General features: G+C 42.9%; 1 protein-coding gene across 2 annotated transcripts in view; it reads right to left on the bottom strand.

The window, feature by feature from the left end:
* FNDC3B (fibronectin type III domain containing 3B) overlaps positions 1 to 21,102 on the bottom strand; it is a 222,079-nt gene that overhangs the window by 63,388 nt on the left and 137,589 nt on the right. For both annotated transcript variants that reach the window (XM_080410542.1, XM_080410543.1), the window contains 5 exons: positions 12,234 to 12,292; positions 5,758 to 5,915; positions 3,500 to 3,559; positions 611 to 749; positions 222 to 275 (listed from right to left, as the gene is read on the bottom strand). In XM_080410542.1, coding sequence (XP_080266668.1) covers positions 222 to 275; positions 611 to 749; positions 3,500 to 3,559; positions 5,758 to 5,915; positions 12,234 to 12,292 — 470 coding nt within the window. The remainder of the gene's footprint in view (positions 1 to 221; positions 276 to 610; positions 750 to 3,499; positions 3,560 to 5,757; positions 5,916 to 12,233; positions 12,293 to 21,102) is intronic.

Genomic DNA, 21,102 nt, shown 5'->3' with positions numbered 1-21,102 from the left:
CCACAGAACCAGAACACTGTCTCTGCACAAAATACACTGAAGGACAAGTTTTCCCCCCCACTGCCCCTTTCACCTTTCCAACCCTTTACCTAATGCCATCAGGATTTCATTTTCCTACTTCTACTTTCTGCTGTATTAAATTATTTTTCTTTACTCAGCAAATCCTTGTGAAGTCTGAGTGCCATTTATTCATGCCTTTATTTGAACTAGTTACTACTTACCTCATCCCACTCCAAAAGGTAGCTGGTGATTTTTGAACCATTATCAATGGGTGCCTACAAACAAAAACAAACAGAAGGGGATGTTGGGAAGAAGAGAAAACTAATTTTCCCCCAGGCAAATGACTCCAGTTTAAAGTGAAACCAAAGCCTGGGGTTTGCACATAGCTTGGCAACCTCTTAACAAATACCGAGAAGAAGCTGGATGTAATGAAACACATACATTTTAAAAGTCAAGTCAGTGCACGGGGAGGCATTTGTCAGAGTACAACAAGTTCAAGTCTCTCACTGAAAAATTACTGTCTCAGCTTCCAATTATTTTCAACGGTCGTGCTCACTGTCAATAAACTGTATTTTTCCCTGCTTTCTTGCCCAATCCAAGCATTACCTACCTTCCATTGTAAGGTTAAGGAGCTTTTGGTCCTGTGTGAGGGTTTGGGTGGGAAGGGACACTCTGGTGCTGAGCTGTGAGTGGTGAAGCTTACTGGCTCTGAGCAGGATCCCTTTACCGAGTTGTACATTGCATATACCCTGGAAACAACATTCAAGTGGGTTAGAAATTTGCCAACAGTTACAAGATGAGACAGCACTGCCCCAGCCACAATATTTGACTACCAAAGCATCCACAATACCCTCCACTAATGACAGATTTCTCACAGAGCAGGGGCTACCATTATTCTACCTCACTTGACAGAAGCATGCAAAAAAACCCCAACCACAGCAGAAGGGGAATATTACAGTGTTTTGAGCAAATACACCCATAGATCACCGAGTTATCATCTTTTTCTTCCACCACTCTTTCCTTGCCCATTGCCAGACTTTCACATACTGTGCTAAACTTTAACGCCTGGCTTACACGTGATTCACGCATACCATGCTGAGTGGTGTAACCGCTTGTCTCCTTCCACGGCTACAAGCTTCTGCACAGCTTAGGTGCCAACACTTAGTGGACCTCCATGAATTAGAACTAACAGGAACATTGCTCTGACCAACTAAAAATCTTCAAAGCAAATTTGATTTCAGGCAAATCCTCTGCCTACCAGCACAGAGGGAGATATACAATACCAAATAATGTGGGAAAGCAAATACAGTATAGTTGAGCACTTCCTCATGAGGTGCTTTTCTCTGAAAAATTCGGGATGTTATTTTTTCTCCCTTCACATTTTCCATGCAGCGAAAGCGCAAACTGGAAGTCTCTTACTCAAAAAAACGTTCAAACCATGACCAGACGATGACCTCTGAGCTGGCTGTAGCTATTGTGTACTTGAATGCAGCGTTTAAGAAAGGGCAATTTCTAAATTTGCTTTCAGTAGATAAGAGTAATATATGTACAATGGCCACCTATGTAGAATCAAACCTTTCAGGGCAGGTTCACAAGAACTGCTGCAGTGCTGTTTTACCCATCACCTGCTAGCAGTCAGAAGTGAAAACAAATGCAATTAATTAATTGACTCTGCACCTGGCAAGCAGTATGTACATGTGCGGGAAAGCAGCATAGTCAAGCATCAAACACACACCGTCGGGGAATACAACCATGCGAAAAAGAGCTTAACGAGCATTTTCTGCAAGTCACTCAAACACTGAGCACAGCCATCGCTGAAGGTACCAAAACGACACTACCTGAAGAAACGCAGGCAGCAGGTTCAGCGCAAACCAAGTTGTCCTGGCCACCCAGGGCACAGCGGGGCAGGAGCAAGTGCAAGAGCTTGTCTGCGTGGAGACGAAGCCCTGAGAGATGCTGCCAAGGTCAAGGAGACCCAGGGCCATCTGCCAAGTAACTGTTGGCCCCATAAATTTCTTTACTTAACAGATTTATTTCTTTGCAGTCGTTAATACGTAATGCAGTTTCACTGAAGAAAAAAACCAAACTGTCATGGAAAGCCAACAGCCGGCCTTTCCAGTGGCGGTTCCCTCCACTACCAACACGTGCTGCTGCTTTTTAAGTCTGACTTTTATATTTAGCGGTTATTGCTAACTGTTCACAAGCTATATATACATCTGGCAAACCTGCAGGAAGGTGGAGGGAGCTGTAGGTATGGAGGAAAGTCAGCCAGGACATGGGGCAAATACGCACAACACCCCTAAAAATCACAGAAGACCTCAATGCCACGCTAAGCATGGGGACCACTCTGCTCTTTGGGGCTGGATTTAAAAGTGATGCTCGACTGCTTACAGCAGGAAGCTCAGCAGTGTTATACAACTTTCTCCTCCTTGCTACCATCCGTTTACTGCTAGGGCTGGGACTACTGCCCAACCTGGGAGCCTGCGTCTTTCCCTTATTTACAAGAAGTCACTTCTGGTCCCATGCTTCTACTTGAAAAGTCCATTTCAGGGCTCCATTAGAAAGTATCCTTAAAAAAAAAAAAGAAACTATAGTATCAGAGCAAGACAGACACATTTTGGTGTTGGTCTTTTTCACAGCTCAGAAGCAACGTGTTTGTTCTTCAGAGTTTTACAAACAGGAGCAGCCTTGATGTGAAAAACCTTGCCAAACCTAGCCCTTGGCTGGAGAAACAAAAGGAAACAACAGACAGGAGTGAAAGGATTTTTTTTTCTTTTAAAGGACATTGAGCGTAAGTGAACAGGATGTGAATTTGAAGCCTTGGTTAATAAGCAAAGTCTTTGAAAAAATGCAATGTGAGCAGGTAACACAGATGGTGTTAAGAACATCAGGGAGCAAAGCTGAGAATGTGTTAAGAGGTAACAAATGTGTAAAACATTTTTAGAATCAAAGAGAAATACGCTCTGAAAATACCAATGCAGGCCACTGTGAATCTTTTTTTTTTTTTTTAATAAATGCTGAAATGACTGTGGTCAGATGAATCTGTAATCAGTAGATTTACTTCACAAAGCAGAGTATTTATGAAGAAGCTGTGCTGGAGTACTTTCAGTGCTAGCACACCTATGTTACCATAACTAAAAAATGCCAGTTGATAGAGTCAAATTTTTAAGAAGCTTGAGGTATTCCACTTCCATACACAAGCACTTCCAGGCCTGTTATACAGACAGGCACACACACAGATACGGAGATGTCTTTTTTTCCTCTTGCTACAGCAATGACAACAACATGACAGAAAATGCATTATTGCTCAAAAAGCACTCTCATAACTTAAAGATGAAATCTATCAGAAAATATTACAAAGCCACTGAAAACACACCTGCAGAATTGACCATGAAATTCTTGAGCTACACTGTATAGTTAAGATAAAAAGCTTTCACAATTATCCCCATATAATTGAGGAGTTTATATTTAAGTGACATTCACAGTCACACTAACTCACCTGACGTGATAATCTGTTGCTGGCCTAAGGTCTTTCAGGTTATACTCTAATTCTTCTCCACTGCAGGAAAAGAAGCCCAAACCCAACAAATCAGTAAGTTATGAAAAGCAGTATCACACTTAGCACAGCTAATCACTTCCCAGTGACAACTGACTCCCATGTATTATGGTTTGAAAGAAGAAAAAAAATCCCACCGCATAAACCCAGTAGTAAACATATATACCAACAATTTGTCGACACACTTCATGTTTCTTTAACACTTCAAAAGCTCTGTATACATAGAAGTAGTTATAATCTCATTTTATATGCTAAGTTAGCTATACGGGTTTATTTCAATGCTATCATTACATTCTGATGATATTTGCAGAAAGCTCATTGTGTTTTTCAACCCTCCCAGAGCTGTGAAGAGCCAAACTGACACATTACTTTTGTACTTTCTGCACATTCATTCTTGCAAAATATATAAAGTGAGTCATTGAACTTCTGAGGAAAAAAGTACAGGTTTTGTACAAGCATTTCACTTAGTTGCTTTTTTTCCCAGAGCTGTGCTTTCTGAGAGGACCATGTCAAGGAGTCATTTCATGTCCCAACAGCTGGACCCAGATCTCTTTCAATACCAAGAAAAGTAAAAGCACAGTTTCAGACATTTTCGGAAAAAAATCCAGCATATAATCTATTAATTTCAAATGGAGCCAACATAGTTAGGGCTATTATTTTTCATTTTGGCTCATTTGCTGGTAAATGAACACTAGGCTCAGTTACGCGGTGCCAGTTCTGTGAAGATTAAGGTACAGATCAGCGTGTAATAAGTAGTAGTCATCTCATGGAAGTGCTCAGCTGTTCATGATTTTATAAAAATATGGGAAAAGAAATTTCTCAATTCTACAAAAAGAAATATTTCATAGCTAGTTGGTCAAATACAGGGAGATGTCTCAAAATCAAGAGAACAAAATCCATCAGAAAGCACATGCCTGCTGGGTTGCCAGAAATCCACTGAAAAACCTTCTTTTTTTCATACAATCCAATCCTCTGCAAATTCGTTTTTTTTCCCTCTGAAATGAGTGCACCTCCTTGCAAAGACAATGTATTCAACATATTGCAGACTTTTTGCCCATAGTAATAATGATTACTGCTGCTCATGACGGAGCGTACAGCATTAAGTTAATGGCTGTACTCTGGCCAGAAGCAGGAGACAAATTATTACTAGCAGCTTTAAAACAGATGCACAACATTTCATAACCAGGAGAAAATGTGCAGCCGTCACACCAACAAGCACAAGTACGAGAAAGTGTCCTTCCCGTTTAAACAGCCCAGCAGCACATATTAACCTACAGAGATGCCCACGCTGGCTCACAAACAGCTAGCGCAAATACTAAAAGAAAAAAAAATGAATAATAATCAGGCAGCATTTTCCTGGTTAATATGCTCATTTTACATTAGCCAAGACAGTTCACACAGATCTGTCTCTAGCACACCAAGAGGAATAGTGTCATTCACAGGACATCTTAAGAAAGGAGATGGTTTAGTCTTGAGAGGTAATTCCATAAATGCTGTATCACCTGGACTTTATTTAGTGAGATTTGGGAAGGATTAGCTATTTCACAACAGCCAAGGTCACATCTCAAAATTTTCTTTCCTAGACATCATTATTGGGGGGGAAAAAAAAAAAGCATAACACCATATGTACTTGATCACAGAATGAGCTCAGAGGATCACTGGAAGGAGAGGGAGAAATCCCTCAGAAGTTTTCATGAAGATTGCTGAGAGCCAAGCATTCGGGTTTTTCTGGGGAGCTCCTATAGCCTACTCATTGGTGTACTCCCTCCTCTGCTCACTTAAGACGTTACAAAGCAGTAAAGCCCTCAAACCGTTGCTCGTTAGCTCAAAACAACAAGCTTTTCAGTGCAAGCCCACACAAAGTTAGCCCATTAGGAAGGCAGCTGTCCTGCCTGCGTGGTGTACACGAGAAGCTTTGACATTTAGCGTAAGAGAAGTAACCTTTCCATTGGCAATGGGAGAGATGGCATCGCGTGCCGGGGAGGTGGGATGGGAGGGCAATTAGGGACCTTGTGACACGCTCTCAACCAGCTCCCTGCAAGCTCCTCCAGCAAGGCGGGCTGACAGGACAGTGGGGGAACAACTACAGGGTCTTTAAAGGTGCCTTCTTTCTGCAGCTGATGGGCACGCCAAAATATACCCTGAAAAGCCCAGGGAATGTATTCCTAATGAAAACACGCATGTAAAAATGATGCTGTTACCTGTAAATTATCTTGTATTTTCCATCCCTCCCTTTATCCGATAAGGCAACCTCATAGGTACAGGTGTAAGGCAAACTGTTGTTGTGTCTATCTGCATTTAGAAGGCCAGTGGGAGGTGACCAGGAAAGTAAAACTGTTCTTGCTTGAATATTTGTAACCTGTAAAAGAAACAGCAGTTACTCTGACTTGTAAGAAAAGCACTATTCTCTTAAGTATTTGCTTTTTGCTTGCATCTTCACAATCGATTTCTTGTACAAAGGAAGTTCCAGAGTTAGAGGTGAAAATTAAAAGGTCAGAAATGGTCATCAGCAACACAAACAAAACCAGATTCATGGCATAAACCAACCTCTAACAGACAAGAAATACAGAGAGATGTCCCCCTGCAGCAAACTGGCTCGTCATCATCTGAGCATCCAGCAAAGGATGTCTCGCACCATTCTGGAGGTACCTGCTGCCGTGGCCATTACCATAAGGGAACCGGAACTACGTGGAAAGAAGACTTGACCCTACAGATTGTTTTGTACGCAATTATTTTTCTAAAAGCTTTTGTCAGGAAGATTCTGTAATAAAACTCTTGATGGCTTTTTCAGTCATCCTGTTCCTTCTTGCAATTTGAAACTGCAATAATTCAGCTGCAAAAAAGTAAAAAAACCCAAACCCCAATTCAATCTACAAAGTTACAGACTCGACAGTATAGTATAAGGGAAAACTCATAATAGAAGTCCAGCTTGTCAATTAAAAATTACATTGCAAATCAATCACTTCGTGCCCTAAGAGAAAGACTGCGCATACGATCTGTGGTCACTCCCGGGTGCAATGCCTCAGTGGCAGACGGGCGAGGATTCTCTTTTATTAGAGCATGGAAAAAATACCTCAACCCCCTGCAGACCAAAACAACATATCACCCCACCAGCGCGGCTGTATCCTTCTGGAAACGCAGGTCCACATAACTCTAGACTGATGGAGCTTGCAGAACTAGCATTGCCTTTCTCACCAGGAGAGCCCGCTGGCACAGCGCCGGAGGCATCGTTCATCAGCTGCACGTACCGAACAGCAGCTTCCCAGAGAACAGCCTTCTGTTATCATGCCAGGAAAGAAGAAAAAAAGATACACACACACACCTCCCCACCCCCTGCCACTGTCTCAAAAGAAAAAGAAATAGAAAACAATAGTTGCACTGGCTATCTTGGAAAGACAGCACAACGTTTTTATGCACTTCTGAAAAAAGCCCAGGGAAGCCTCAAAGCCTCCGTAGCCTCAACGTCTCTGCCACAAATTCTCCCCTTTTCATAATGAAAACAACTACATTGCTCTTTCTTAATTGTAGTGAAAACGTAAAGAATAATTTTTTAGCTAGCCTCCATGAAGATGAATCAAAGCAAGAGGTTCTATGGTCTTTATTCATTTCTCCTATGCATCAAATTTCACTGGTTCTATCATTTTAGGAGATATTTTTCCAACACACAGAGCAAAACAGTATTTCAGAAGCTGTAAGATGAATGATGCAGGTGCTGAGGTACACATTTCCTACGCTTTTCTGGAAACAACTGAAACGCCTCACCCATAAATGACTTGGTAATGACGTACTAGCAATCACCTTTCAGGGACTAATTGTTTACAAACCCAGCTTCGGGTTATCTTTAGATAATGGAGAATATTTAACTTCTCCTGTGAAAACACATTGCTTCCAGCTGAAGAGTACTGCAACTATTGGACGTGACACCCATATATCAAGCAGATTCTTTCTGAGCAAGTCATAAATCTGTATTTAACAGACTGACAAGTAGGTGACACCGCAAAACGTCTCATCTTAACTTAAAACATCATGCTCTCAAAAGTTAAAGATTTTAATTTATAGCTGCACACTTAAGCCTTGCCAAAAAGAAAACCTCTGTTCAACCTAACATGAAAAACAAGTTGTAAGGCAAGAAGTTTTAAGCAGCATAAAAGTTTTTTTTCACAAAAAAGACAAACATGCAAATTCTTGTATGAATCTTCACAGGATTTCTTGCTCTAGTCGTATTTTTCTGATGCTATGAAATCCATGTTTGGTTCAAAAACCTGGACCAGCAGACACTGATACCGCATTAGATAGCTTATCAGAATCTTGAATGATTCAAGAAAGACAGATAAGTTAAATTTTTGAGAGAAGCACACACACATATGTGAAGGAAATTGTGAGAAAGCTATTTAGAGCTAGAAGGCCACATTTCAAATAATATTTTGATCAGAAAACTGGATAGTAAGATTCACATAGATTCTTTTTTTTTTTTTTAACATACATGACTACTATAGCAGCTCAGCCCATCAACACACAGTTTCTTTTATTATGGAAATATGCTTGCATAATTGTTTTTCATAAATTCAGACAGACTTGGAGCTGGAGGCACAATATCCTGCCAATGTTCTATTGAAATGTTTTTCTCTATGACTACTCACAAGGACACACGTATATATTCTGCGTATGGCAAAAACTCTGGCCTTTCATGAACTTTAGTGATCTGTAAGAAGTTAGGTCTTTTATCATTTCTTAAAATAAGAGAGAGCATCTTACGGACTAACCACCAGAAACTATTAGGCTATTATTCTGAAGTCCGCACGCAGACGCTTCCATGCTGTGGATAAAAGTCCAAACCCAGTTGCTAAGCTGCTCCAGTCACACCATTAACTTCTTCCTGATGGAGCGCTGAGTGGCAGCTGGCCTGCCTCAGTGCTGCTATGCACACAGCAACTGCTGGTGGAGGTTTAAAAATAAACACCAGAAATCGTTAAATACAATTCTAAGCTGCACTGAGTACACACAGCAAGCGCAGTAAAGCAAGTGAGGGGTCACGGTCTGCACGATGAAGTCAGAAAAGGCAAATCTATACACTGCCCGGGTAGAGAGAGAGTACCGTGCGTGTCCGCACCAGCGCCGGGAACAGATTTATTTGTACGGCTAGAGGTAGAACTATCTGCTGCTCACTAACAGGCTTGATATCCTATCACATGTACCAGCCAAAGGTGTATCTCTTCAAGATCTGATTTAGTGGTCAAAGCCACTCTTAACTTTACCAAGGCACTCCTACCTGGAGCAGGAAGCACCGGCTTTGCCATGAGAAGGGCTAAGTTAATTAGACAGGGATATGATACGCTGAGAATAACAAGCAGGCACTTGCAAACCAGCTCAGTAGCTGTAACTCCAACTTTTCTTGCTTACACCTGGGAAAACAAGCACCTTTCAAGTGACCCCGAGCAGCTGAATGGACGGGGCGCAGCCCTTCCCAGGCCGCGAGGAGCAGCACGGCACAGGGCTTAATGCCGCTGCCGAACTTGCCGATGTAAATACCCAGCAGGACGTAAAAACCGGTTCGTTGTCCACCAACGGTGCACTCATTCCGCCCGACCACAGCACGATAAGCAGCCAGAGCACCTCGTCACAGGCTGGGCAGGTAAACCTGCGTGCTGCTTCCCAGTTACCCCAGCCTGTCCCACCCGGCCCCAGAACTGCTGGGCTTGCTTTGAACGGGACCGGCTTGGCCTTTTAGCCCGGACCTAACAAAAGATTTTCCCCACAATGTCTGATGAAAAGCACAGTTAATTAGTTTCTGAAAACTTCTCAGTTTACACAGTAAATGCCTGCTTTCTACGCTATCAAAACTCAGTGGTGTAAATAATTATTTTATAAAAGCCCCTGGGAAAGAATCCCAGCTCCTGCACTACTTTAATAAGGTTACAAGACTGATGAATATCGGTCCTTCCCGTCTTTCAGGTAATGAACAATGTTTCTGTACAACTTTCATTATCTTTCAAATTCCGGGTTAGCATTCACAAGCATCGTGTGGTTTGGGGTTTTATTGTATGTGTGAGAACTACACTGCACGCAACATTCATTTACTCCCTCGAGGGCAATGTTTGAAAGACTTGGGGGTCAAACGAATTCACGGTTATTACCAGGTTGAGATTTTGCTTTTAAACTATGGCTCTAATCCTGCAATTTTAGGCAAAAATCCTGATGATTAAGTATGAGTTTTGCTGCAGAGCCAGTCAGCAGGAGCAGGCTGCCTTTCGGAAAGTCAAACTAATGCCTGAGCTCCGACCCAGCAGACCCGCGGGAGGGGATGCCCCCCCGAGCCGCCCCGCAGCCATGCCGTCGGATGCAGCGATGCTTTGGAAACCCAGAATCAAATTTCCCTTCCCTCACCAAGGTATCTGCTTTAGAGAATGCTTACTCTGCTGTAATGTGAATTAAAAATACATTTCAGTTTAAATAAAGACATGGAGGGGGGGGGGGGGGGGGGGGGGGGGGGGGGGAACCCAGAAGGCTTCTTTCAAAATTTTTGCCATTAAAAGGATAAAACCACAATTAAATATAGTTTGCACATCTTAAACATGTAACAACATCTATTATTGAAAACAGACATCTTATTAATTACTAATTTTTGAAGTGTGTATATTTAGTGCTCAGAAAGGTGAGAGACTTTGTCACGCAGAGGTACCCAGACAAGCCAGATTAAAGATGCCTCCAAGCAACACCACAGCTGCTCAGACAGCTAATCCCTTCAGATGGCTTCCCCACCGCTGCTGGCGAGCGCTGCTCGCTTGGGCACACCAAAGGCATGTGCTGCAGACATAGCATCACTCCACGTGTCACTGACTGACTACTCCATGCCCTTTACTTTGGTGCCATTTCTCTCTCACGCAGTTGTTTTTTTTTTAGATATTGTTTGATTTTTCATTCATATAATACATAAGGCTTGCCAAGAAATACGGCCCAGCTGACTATGCATAATATGATATATTTCTCTTAGATACAATACTGACTATACACACAACCAATCATTCATAGCAATTAATGGTTTGTAGAGATTCCTATGAGTTTAACTATTCTCTTTCTAACTTCGACATTTGTGAGTAATAGATAACCCTCAGCATCTTCTCGCTAAAGGTCAGTATTATCAAACTAGCATTCATCATCTTTTAGATCTTTCCCTTTCAAAAAAAAAGAAAAAAAATCCTGTATTTGCTATGATTCAAGAAAAATACTTTTTTGTCTATTTTTTATTTTTTGCTTCCCTCTGCTTTAAATGCTCTCGTTACCATAAATCTCACTGTACAAAATCCTTCAAACTGCTCAAATAGCTCCTCTCCTTAGCTCTGTGAAATCACACGTTTTTTATGACAGCTCTCCAGATCTTTGTAGAAGACATCTAGCTGTGGCATTTTACCAGATGAGCAACATTCAGGTAGTTCTTGGTACAAGACTGACTCTGTACAATAAACTAGCCTAATTTTGTGCTAACTGCACCGTCTTCCCTTCTGATCTCCCAGAAACTCTTCTCTGAAGTCTTCAGCTTCGTATGGCCACTTGTTTCTACATGAAACAAAGCAACTTTCCTTCTTGCAAACAGAAACCCGGGCTGTAGCCCCCCGATACTTATCCCTGAGGGTCTGGTTTAGGCTCTGGCTGCCTTTGAACCTGCTTTGTAGGTGCCACAACACTAGGATCCACCTACCGACTGAGCAATTCAAGGTGAAAAACCTTTCGTATTTGTTCAAAACAAAAGCAGCCAAAAGAATAGAACCTAAAAATAAAGCTCAGCCTGTGCTCACGCCTGCAGCCCCCTGAGCGCTGCCGCTTCTGCAGCCAAGGAATACCCACCCCTTCACGCTCCCACTGCAGAATTTCTTTATACCAGCCTCTGCCGGCTACTTGTTGAAGCCAGCCTTTAGATCAGCTCTCCAACGGTTATTTTATTTGCTTATTTGTTTACTAGCTTTCTCCACACAGAGAAAGGCCTGAGCCCCGAGAGCACAGGAGATAAACCCCCACAGCACAGCTGTCTCCCTCTGCCTCGCAGCTGCTTCTTCCACTGCGTGTTTGGACCATTCATTTAGATCCACAATCCTCTCCTGGTTTTCACTTGACACACCAAACTAAAAAACACCCATCACATTCAAAGGGCTTACAACCAGATTTATTAATAAACTTACCGGGCTGTGGTCACACCCAGCATTATGGTTATTTACATGGTGATTCAATTCCATTACGATTAATTCACGTGCTTTTACGGCTCAGACTAATGTAGAATACAGAAATTGCCATTGAATAATACAATTAGCTTAATTTAATCATGATTACAGACATAAATTGTTCATGACAAATAGAATTAAACTCGGGGGAAAGGGGATAGAAGCTCTGTAAGTCACCCCAGTGCACTGCCTTCCCCACCACAGCGTGAATACTGGGAGATGGCCCCTGGAAACAGGTGACTGGTGAGATTCCTGCAGTGGGCAGAGCTCACCAATACCCACGAGCAGAAAAGATGCTTCAAATTTACATCACAGCAAAATCAGTTAAGACACATAAAGCTGCAACAGTCTACCACAGAAAAAAATGCAGAGGTGCCCCCCTGTGAAATCACCAGTATGTTGGGACACAATCCACTTATCACAGTTGCTATTTTGTGCGTGTGTGGTAATTTGGGATCACATACCTGTGGTTTCTCCATTCCAGAAAGAATGTCTTGAACTCTTTTTGTTTCTGAATCAAATTCTGTAAAACAGAGCAAAATAAATGACCAAAATTAAATAAAAATGTGAGCTATGTCCGTCATTCTTCAGGGATTTGTAAATAGGAGAGAGACACACATTACCTGCACAGGAGCATCGGCTGTTTTGCTCTTGTGAATTTCAAGTATGCAGTTACATGGATTAATATTAAAAAAATATGAAAGAGGAGGGAATGAAACTTCCAGTAATTGCAGATATTCAGAAAAGTGTCCTCCACAAACAATGTTATTAACTGGGATTTGCTTCACAGAGCAAAAAAACGTCCTGTTGCCTGAGCTCAGCCATGGAAGAAGCCCAGGGGTTTCTACAGCTCAATTACTGCTGAACCTAATCCTAGTTTGTTTAAGCAAAGACATCCTTACTCCATCAACTGCACAGCTGGGCTACCCACTTGCTCGCCAGAGTGCTGGGCTACTGGTGAGGACGAGCATCCCTGCCCCGTGCGGGCAGAGCCCAGACGAGCTGCGCAGGGTGCCTGCCTGAGCCCTGGCACCCACCCTACAGCTACCGGCCCTGAAACCGTTACCCTGTAATGCTCCAAGCTCCTCATTACCTTAGTTGTAACATACGTAGTTGAAAGGTGGTGGTTAGAAGTCATGCCAGGCTGACTGAGGTGCCTGCTAGCAGTAACCCGTCCTCCCGCCCCGAGCGCAGGGGCTACACAGCCTTATCACCGGGCAGGGTGTGAAACACTTCGCCTAAATTAGATGGGTTAATTAAGCGCAGAAGGTGTTACCGAAGCTGAGCAGCGGAATCAGCCTTTCCTCCATCCCCCCCATCCCCCCATAAAGTCTTAAGTTAAAACATCAGCTTAGAGTGATGAGGTGACACAGAGCAGCTTTATTCCTTTTGGACCGCAGCACAGAGAGGCCTCACTTTCCACTACAGTATTCTCTAATGGAAAACTAGGAACATTTTTTTTCCTGGGTTTTTTTTTTTTTTTTTTAATTTATTTTATTTTTTTAATGTTAACGTAAAAAGTTTGCTCACCAAAGCAGAATACATTGCACCTAAAGCAAAATGAGCTGGACCTCTTTACAAAAGACATAAAAATTTGACATAGGAAGCATAAAATATTAATAAAAAAAATTGGTAAGATCAGATCAACAGCTTTTGCAAATGATTCCCCCAAAGCCTGACCTACTTCTTGTAGCCCAAGAATGTGCCTTTATTTTTGTCTGTGACCTGCTTTAAAAAAGTAGATCATCTTTTTAAAAATTCCATGTGCTCAGCTGCCAAAAAGGAGAATTGGCTGAACGCTGGTGGCAGAACTCCAGTGTAAATGCCCATCTCTCCCTAAAAGAATGCACCTTGGTGTGGAGTGGGAATGACAGATCTCCTGCTCCATGCATTCCTGGACTCCTTTTAGTCTCAGCCACATGGAAAAGAAAGGAGTAGTAATAATTCAGGAGAAGAGCAGGATAGCACGATTGTTTTTTTTCCATACTAGATAACCCTTAGAGTGTATTATAAACCAGCAGGATTTAGCCAGCATAAGATAATACTGACTTGAAAACTACACAGATGGACTAAAGCAGCTAAGGAGAAAGTTGAGATGCTGATCCAAGTGAAAATGTCATCAGTTTGGGGTGTTTCAGAATTTAGGGTTCCCTTCAGCATCAGGACAGGAGTAGGACTGCGCCACAAAAGCCTGGATCTGGAAACGGCGGAGGTCCTGTAGGTTTATCTTGAAGGGATGCTAATCAGAAGCAGCTTCTGCAGCTACAGATTGCAACAAAAATGCTGCTACTATTTTATTGAAAGTTTATGGTTATTATGTCACCCCTAATTACAACCCCCAGAAGCTAAGCGTGAATCACTCTCAACCTTAAATCCCAAACATGTGGACTGAATTTTCTTTCCCCTCTCTGCTTTCTAACAAGGATGCTATCTCTGTCACACTAAGCAGCAGAGGAAAATAAACTCTGAAGCCCGAAGAAATCTCACTTCCCTCTCCCGTGAAAACGAATTGCTTTACACAGTAACCATGTCCTCTGACCCTTGCAGGTCAGGGCTGAAGGCTGTAACTGCTCCAAACACAGGAACTGACTTAAGACCGAAAGGAGTTGGGTTTACCCAGCAAATAAATAATAGCAGTGGTAGTAGTAATAATGATAATGATTATGATGATTCAATCAGACTTCTCAATGAAGAGCGCTACCAAGGAAACCCTTTATATTGGCTCCCCAAATATGTAACTTGTTCACAAGGAGAAGGCTCAGAGTACCAGATTCACTGAAGCCTTCAGTTATTAGGGACACCTGGACTTTTATGTGGACCATGTCATTTATGTCACCAAGTGTTTACGCAGATAAGCTGGAGGTGGAAGAAGGAAAGCCTTCCTCCAAAGGTCTTGGGGTGAGGAAGAGGGGGAATGGGACACACACAGACCTAAGGTGACAGTGTGAGCGCAAAAAAAAAAAAAAAAGAGTTTAATTTAAAGCCGATGAACAATACATATATGAATGGGTTCTGCATCACGTTTTCTAAAGAACAAGATGTATCAGATGATGCACATATGCTGACCAACCATGTCAGATATCCCCCCATGCTAACCCCCCCCTGCACTCACACGTGAGACCGGGCAGGTGCAAGTGATAACCTGCACACCGCAAGCCCTTCCCAACCGCCGCGCACACAGAGCGCCCACGTACCCCCGCTGCCCATTTGCTAATGCCATGAATCATTTTACAAGGACACAGCAAAGACAGAGAAGTCTACAGTAAGAAGTGCCCTTTCATCAGAAGCTTTGAAATCACCGTACCGCATGGGAAGGACAGCGTGTGCCTTTGAGCCCCGCACGGAACTCAAACTAAAAACCACCCCCGTGAATAACGGGTAAATGCCCTGTGAAAATAGAGCAACTGTAAAACTAAAGACCGAAAGCAATAAATATGCATGAGTGATGGCTATAAGCACACCAGAGAGTAACCGGGGTTGGAAGGGGACCTCAGGAAAGGTCATCACGTCCAACCCCTGCCTGAAACCCAGAAAAAAACCAGCGCAAAACTGTCCCGTGGAAAAACCTGTTAATAAAACTGAAGCCAACCTTTTTGGGACAGAAAAAGTTATCTCACAGAATTGTCACCTTCTTATAGTATTTTGAAATACTAAGTATTTGAATACTTAGCTTCCCATTTCTAGAGCAATAAAAAATTCTCAGGCTTCTATGGATGGTTGATCTTCTTTCAGTAATAAATGTAATTATTCACTGTGTCCTGAGCTAGAGTAAGCTAAGGAGAACGAGACCTGTCCTGAACCCCTCCGTAGGGAAGTTGGTCTTACCTCCCAACCTCTCTCGTAACACATTAAATATCAAGCTCAACATCTTTCTCCCAAACCAACAAAGAGAATAAATCCTTCCAAAATAGAAAGTTACAGATGAAGAGAAAAAAATTTTATATGGTCTACGCTGATAATAGAGAATTGGTGAAGTGCCTTCTCCCCCAGCTCACTGTTGCTGTCACTTGTCAGCAGCTGAGAACTGTTCTACAAGATCAGCTCACTGGAGCATTTAGGGACGAGGAGCATGAACGTCTCCCAGACATCACAGATGCAGTGGTGGAAAGGTGAAGAAGAACAGGAGGAGGGGAAAGGGAAGCCTTAACGTAAAACAGGAGATTAAAATCCAGAAAAATTACCTACAACTGCTTGGGAAAGGTGGTGGGTGGCTGAGCATGATTCACCCACCTAGCACAGGCTGGCCTTGAGTAACAGCCAGCTGATCTGCTTTTCAGTCTTTGCCCCTTCCCCTCTCTCTCTCAGCTGAGCACTGTTATCCGACACGAACACAGAAAAGCTCGGTACGCCAGCGCCCCGACGTTAGCGCGGGGGCTCGCAGAGGCAGGCAGCGGACACACGCTGCTTTCCTCCTCTGCCGTCGGGAACAGAAGTTCAGTCACGTCAAGGAAGACCCCAACTAACACTTCAGGTCATTGTCCCGTTTTAACTTTTCCTCTCCACATCTGCTCCCCACATCTGTCATGGCAAAACTCTTCCTCCTAGGAGGAAGCTGGGGGTGGGGATGAATTCCTTGTGAATGCTCAACGGGGTCCTCCGAGGGACAGTACAAAAATCCGAGTTATCCTGTAGATCCCAGTGCCTAAGAGATATTAGAGCTGTCCCAAGCTACGGTGTTAGGCTCTAATTCCCAGGCTGTGGGTTATGTGGATCCAATGTTTCAGGCAACCCCTCCGTAGCAGGGAAGCCAGCTGTAAGACCTGGACCACATTAAGGCCGTATTTTGGTCATCTCTCTTTTTCCAGAGTTTTGGGTCATAACCAGAACTCCACAGATACAACCAAGAGTAAATAGCCCTAAAATTTAAATACTTTCCCAACAGCTGTTTGGTGCTAACAAGGTTTCAGTGTCAAGTCTTGCTAAACTAAAGCCTTTTATTATATGCTTCTGTTAGCCTGTGTCTATGTTCCTGTCTGCACGTACAGTACAAATAGAATTTTCAGATCTTTCCAACCATACTTTTGAACACCAAGCAGAGCTTTAAAAAACAGGAAAAAAAAATAGTTGTCATTTCAAGGTAAGTTTGAAGTTTCCATCAACAGTTTTCATGTTTGCATGAACAGCAGCTGTGTATGTAAATGGTTTGAAATAGCTAAAAGCTCTAAACTAATTAAGATTTTCCCATTGCAAATACACATTTTAGGTTTGTTCTGCATTCTTTCCTTCACAGAGAGGAAAAGGTCTAGCTCAAGACTTAGCTTCTGGCCACAGAAAGTATTTACTGTTTCAACAGCCTTTCCATTCCAAAGGAATGACATCAGCACTAGCACTTTGCAAACTTTTAGTCTAATTCTCAAGCAGAACTCCATGCTCACAGATATGCCAGTCATAACATGACATGCTTTCTCAGAATTTGTTCCAGATTTATTGGGGCTGTGACCGGCTTTAATGCTAGGAAAGATCTTTTATCAGTCACGTACAGCACAACCTACAACCCGCCAGAAAATGAACTCTTCAAAACACAGCCCAGGTCCTTTGTGAACTGCCTGCCAGTGTCAAAGCTTCAGACAACAAGAAGAAGACGGACAGACTTTTTTCATTTCAGAGAATTGTAAAAATGTGCATGAAAAAACTCCTTGTACGAGAACAAACCTAAAACTGCAGATGCCACGCTGCAGCTGCGTCACAGAGAGCAGGACCGGAGGGAACGTGCCACAGTCATCGAGTCCATCCTCCTACACTGAAAGATGATCATCTACACCTAAAGCATCCCTCAGAGATGCCTGCCTACCCGTTGTGTGAAAAATAACTAAAAATTAAATAAATAACCTCCCGTCCCATGACTGCGGCAATCTCAAAACTTCCTCGGCTAGGCAACCTACCATAGCACCCAGCTCTTCCCACCGGGAAGACCATCTCCTCGGCTTTCCCTGCTCCACCTTAAAGTTATTACTTCTTTCCTGCACACCCACCGCAGGCGAATTCATCACCGATCTCTTTGTTGCAACCTTTCACACGCTGGAAGGCGGGTTTTCCTCTTTAAACAAAGCACGCTCATTTGTTCCACCCCTGTATTTACCAGAGCACAGACCCCACTTACTGCTGTCCTCTGGAATGTTTTTTAAATTGGTCTCCATCCTTCCGAAGATGCGGTGGCAGCCCTGGCCACCACTCTCCCCCCACCAAGGAGCAATGTGCCCACTTACAGAGCTTGCTTTGAGGTTTCTTCTTCTCGGTGTTCTATAGAGTAACTTGACTCTTGGTTTTTGTAGTCTACTATGCCCCCCAGAACTACTACACAGTAAAAAAAACCCCAACCAACCAAATTAAAAATAAGAACAGATTTGAGGAGGACTGGCTGAAATGTACTTTGCTCTTGTCTTGACTGAATTTTTTCATTCAAGGCCATTTGAGCTCTCCTCCCGTCTTGCCCTCTTTCCCTTCCCCCTAACCCACCAAGCACTCTCCACCCTGTCAGAGCCTGATATGGACTATAATGTAATAAGCATCAATCCTTATTCCATCCTTCAACTCCTTAATGAAAATATTGAATAAAATTAGACCTAGGACAGATTCCTGCCTAATCCAGTTTGATGCATCTTTCCAGTTTGTCAGGAAGGCGATGCTGGGCAGGGTCACGGACAAACCGCAGGGCTATGTGCTGGCTAACAGATGTGACACTGAGAAGAGCAAATCCAGCATCACACTGAACACACAGTGCTTTACGCAACTCTTCTCAGCACCACTTCCACAGTGGGTAAAATGGGGAGGTCTTTAGAATAAAACACTTGTGAAAGGAATATTTACATTTGAAACAGTCACACCATGCTAATATGTAATACACCAAGGAAGATCATTAATTAAGCCTACAAATACCTGGAATGAGATAACTATTAAATATTACAAATTTCTGTTAATTACATGAAAGCTAATAAACCCGCAAGTGATAAAACACGACTGCAGCTCCCATGTTCCAGGTAGAGAGATTGACGTTACCCAACTTCAAGAAAAGATCCAATATTTGAAACACATTTTAATTCCTAAAAAATGGCTGTGCATGAGCATCTCACATGTTTTCCATTTCTGAGAGCCTTGCCACTGTTGCCATCTTAACTCTCCTGCTAAAATGCCTTATTTGATGTCTATCAGCTTATCTTTCAGTATTTGACCTTAAAGACCAAATCATTTGTGTACCAAAAAAAAATAAAATAATCAAGCCACTCCCCTAAATAGCTGAAGGCAAACAGAACAAAAACCCTGCATAAACCCCAGAAACGTACATTTTCAGATGTCAAATAAGAAAAAAAATAAGTATCTCTAGCCATCCTGACTCACTGGGACATAAAGCAAAGGATAACTGAAGCGTTTGCCTCAACAGCCTTGTAATTTAGGCATGAAGTTAATGGCTTGTTTCAGAGATGTCCCGGCCATCGCCCATACTCATTAACCTGCCAGTTTTACCTTGACTGCTTCAGTATCCTCCTGGCAATGGGGCAGGATACTCCAAAATACCTGGAGTGCAAGCTTATATCATATGGTTTGTCTCTCTGTTTCAAGCCATCCTTCTTTAACAAAAGATACCTGCTATCGCCTGGAAAAGCATCAGATGTTGTCTCATCAAGCCGATGTGGAAGCACTCAGATTTAAGTAACGAAGTCACTTCTGCTAAAAAGTGTTTTAAAAATAAATGTAAGTGTATTCAGTCCTCCCTGTCCCCCAATATTCTTTTTATGTATATTTTTTGTTGGGATGGAGCAAGGAAAATAAGCTCAGTAGGAGCCTATGAGGGAAACAAAGTACTGGATGCAAGGGACAAACGGAGTGTAAGTGACATGTTGGGTTTGGTTTTCTCTGCTTCTTTGCTGCTACTGCTGGAAGACAGCAATAACAACTCCTACTTTATTGGCTAAAGATCTGAGTGAATTCCTACTGTGAACACGCAGTCGGTCCATTAGAAGGCAGAAAAGGGCTTTCTTAGTAAAATACAGCAACCCCCCGCCTCCATCACATATATTTTACATCTTAAGAAAGCGCTTTGTACATCTCACCAAGAAGATAACAGAGGCAGCGCACAGCGTATGGCTGCAGCTGGCTGGCTTTGAAGGAACACCAAATTAAACAATGACCCAACCCGCAGAAACAGAGAAAGCCCAAGCTGAGTCTGCTGGAACAACAAACTGCTTACACACAGGACCTCTTCTTGGAGAGCTCTCTTTGGTACTTTTGACTTGCTTTAGCTTATCTTCTGTGTCAAAATATCTTTTTCCAATTTTCAGCAGCTTCCCTTTTGCTATTATCTCACAGCAGCCCGCACGCTACCTGGGTCTGAGCGACAGCAAAAGCTTTGTGGATAACCCAGGGCTGCCTATGCAGGCTGCCGGAGGCAGGGGCCACCCCGCCACCTTTGTCAACCACGCTTTTCAGAACAGCACAGCCGGCTCACACAGAAGTAGCTAACCAAGAAGAACTATTTAAGTTCTGTTGCTTTTTATTAGCATAATTCCAACGCTGCAGGCTGCAATTTCAAAGCGCTCTTCTAAGTTGTGTTGGCATAGGCAAAACTCCTGTTTGAGCAGGCAGGCAGCATCCACGCGTGCGAGGCAGGCAGAGATACACCGCGGCGATGCTTCCTCATTCTGGCAAACCCCACACGTGTGGCAGCTATCAATACGGTTGAATCTTTGTGGCTACAATCTTGAGCCCCTACAGCTTGATCTAAAGCGCTGCCCTTCTCGTCGCAGAGATGCAGCAGGTTCGCCTTGGTGGCCCAGGAGGGATGGACGGCACTGCTCCTGGGGCTGCACGCTGAATTTGTGCCAGGAGGAGCAGCAGCTCAACGCCACCAGTCGCTTCATACAGAACACTTCAAAAAGAAGTTTTACCTCTTTAGTTTTGTCCCTTCCACACATACCACAGCCCCGTATCCCACTGCAGTTCAAGTGTGATACAGGACTGAAGTAAATGGTAAAAAACCAAACCAAACCCAACCAAACCCACACACAATCAATCCTTTCCAATTGTGTAATAATTTTAATCAGTCTTGCTTAAGGCACGGGAAGATGCCTAAGGACCACTGAGAGACCCACTAACATGTAAGTGAAGCTATTTTTATTTCTTTGTTTTTAAAAAAACGTTACCTCCCTTCTTTCTTGACTTTCTTGTTTCTGTCGTTTCTGATTTGGTTGGATTTATGGGAGCTACCTAAATCTGATACATCTTTGCAAAACATTTTTCCACCTACTTTTTCAGGAGTTTGTAAGTGATCTACCTGCATTTGCCATCAAGGCCTTCCATGTCTAACAATAAGAATTTTTTTTTGATCTGACACTGAGA

The sequence above is a fragment of the Falco punctatus genome, assembly GCF_963210335.1.
Source record: "Falco punctatus genome assembly, chromosome: 13".
In the NCBI taxonomy this organism is placed as follows: Eukaryota; Metazoa; Chordata; class Aves; order Falconiformes; family Falconidae; genus Falco; species Falco punctatus.
This window is presented reverse-complemented; position numbering and strand designations above follow the sequence as displayed.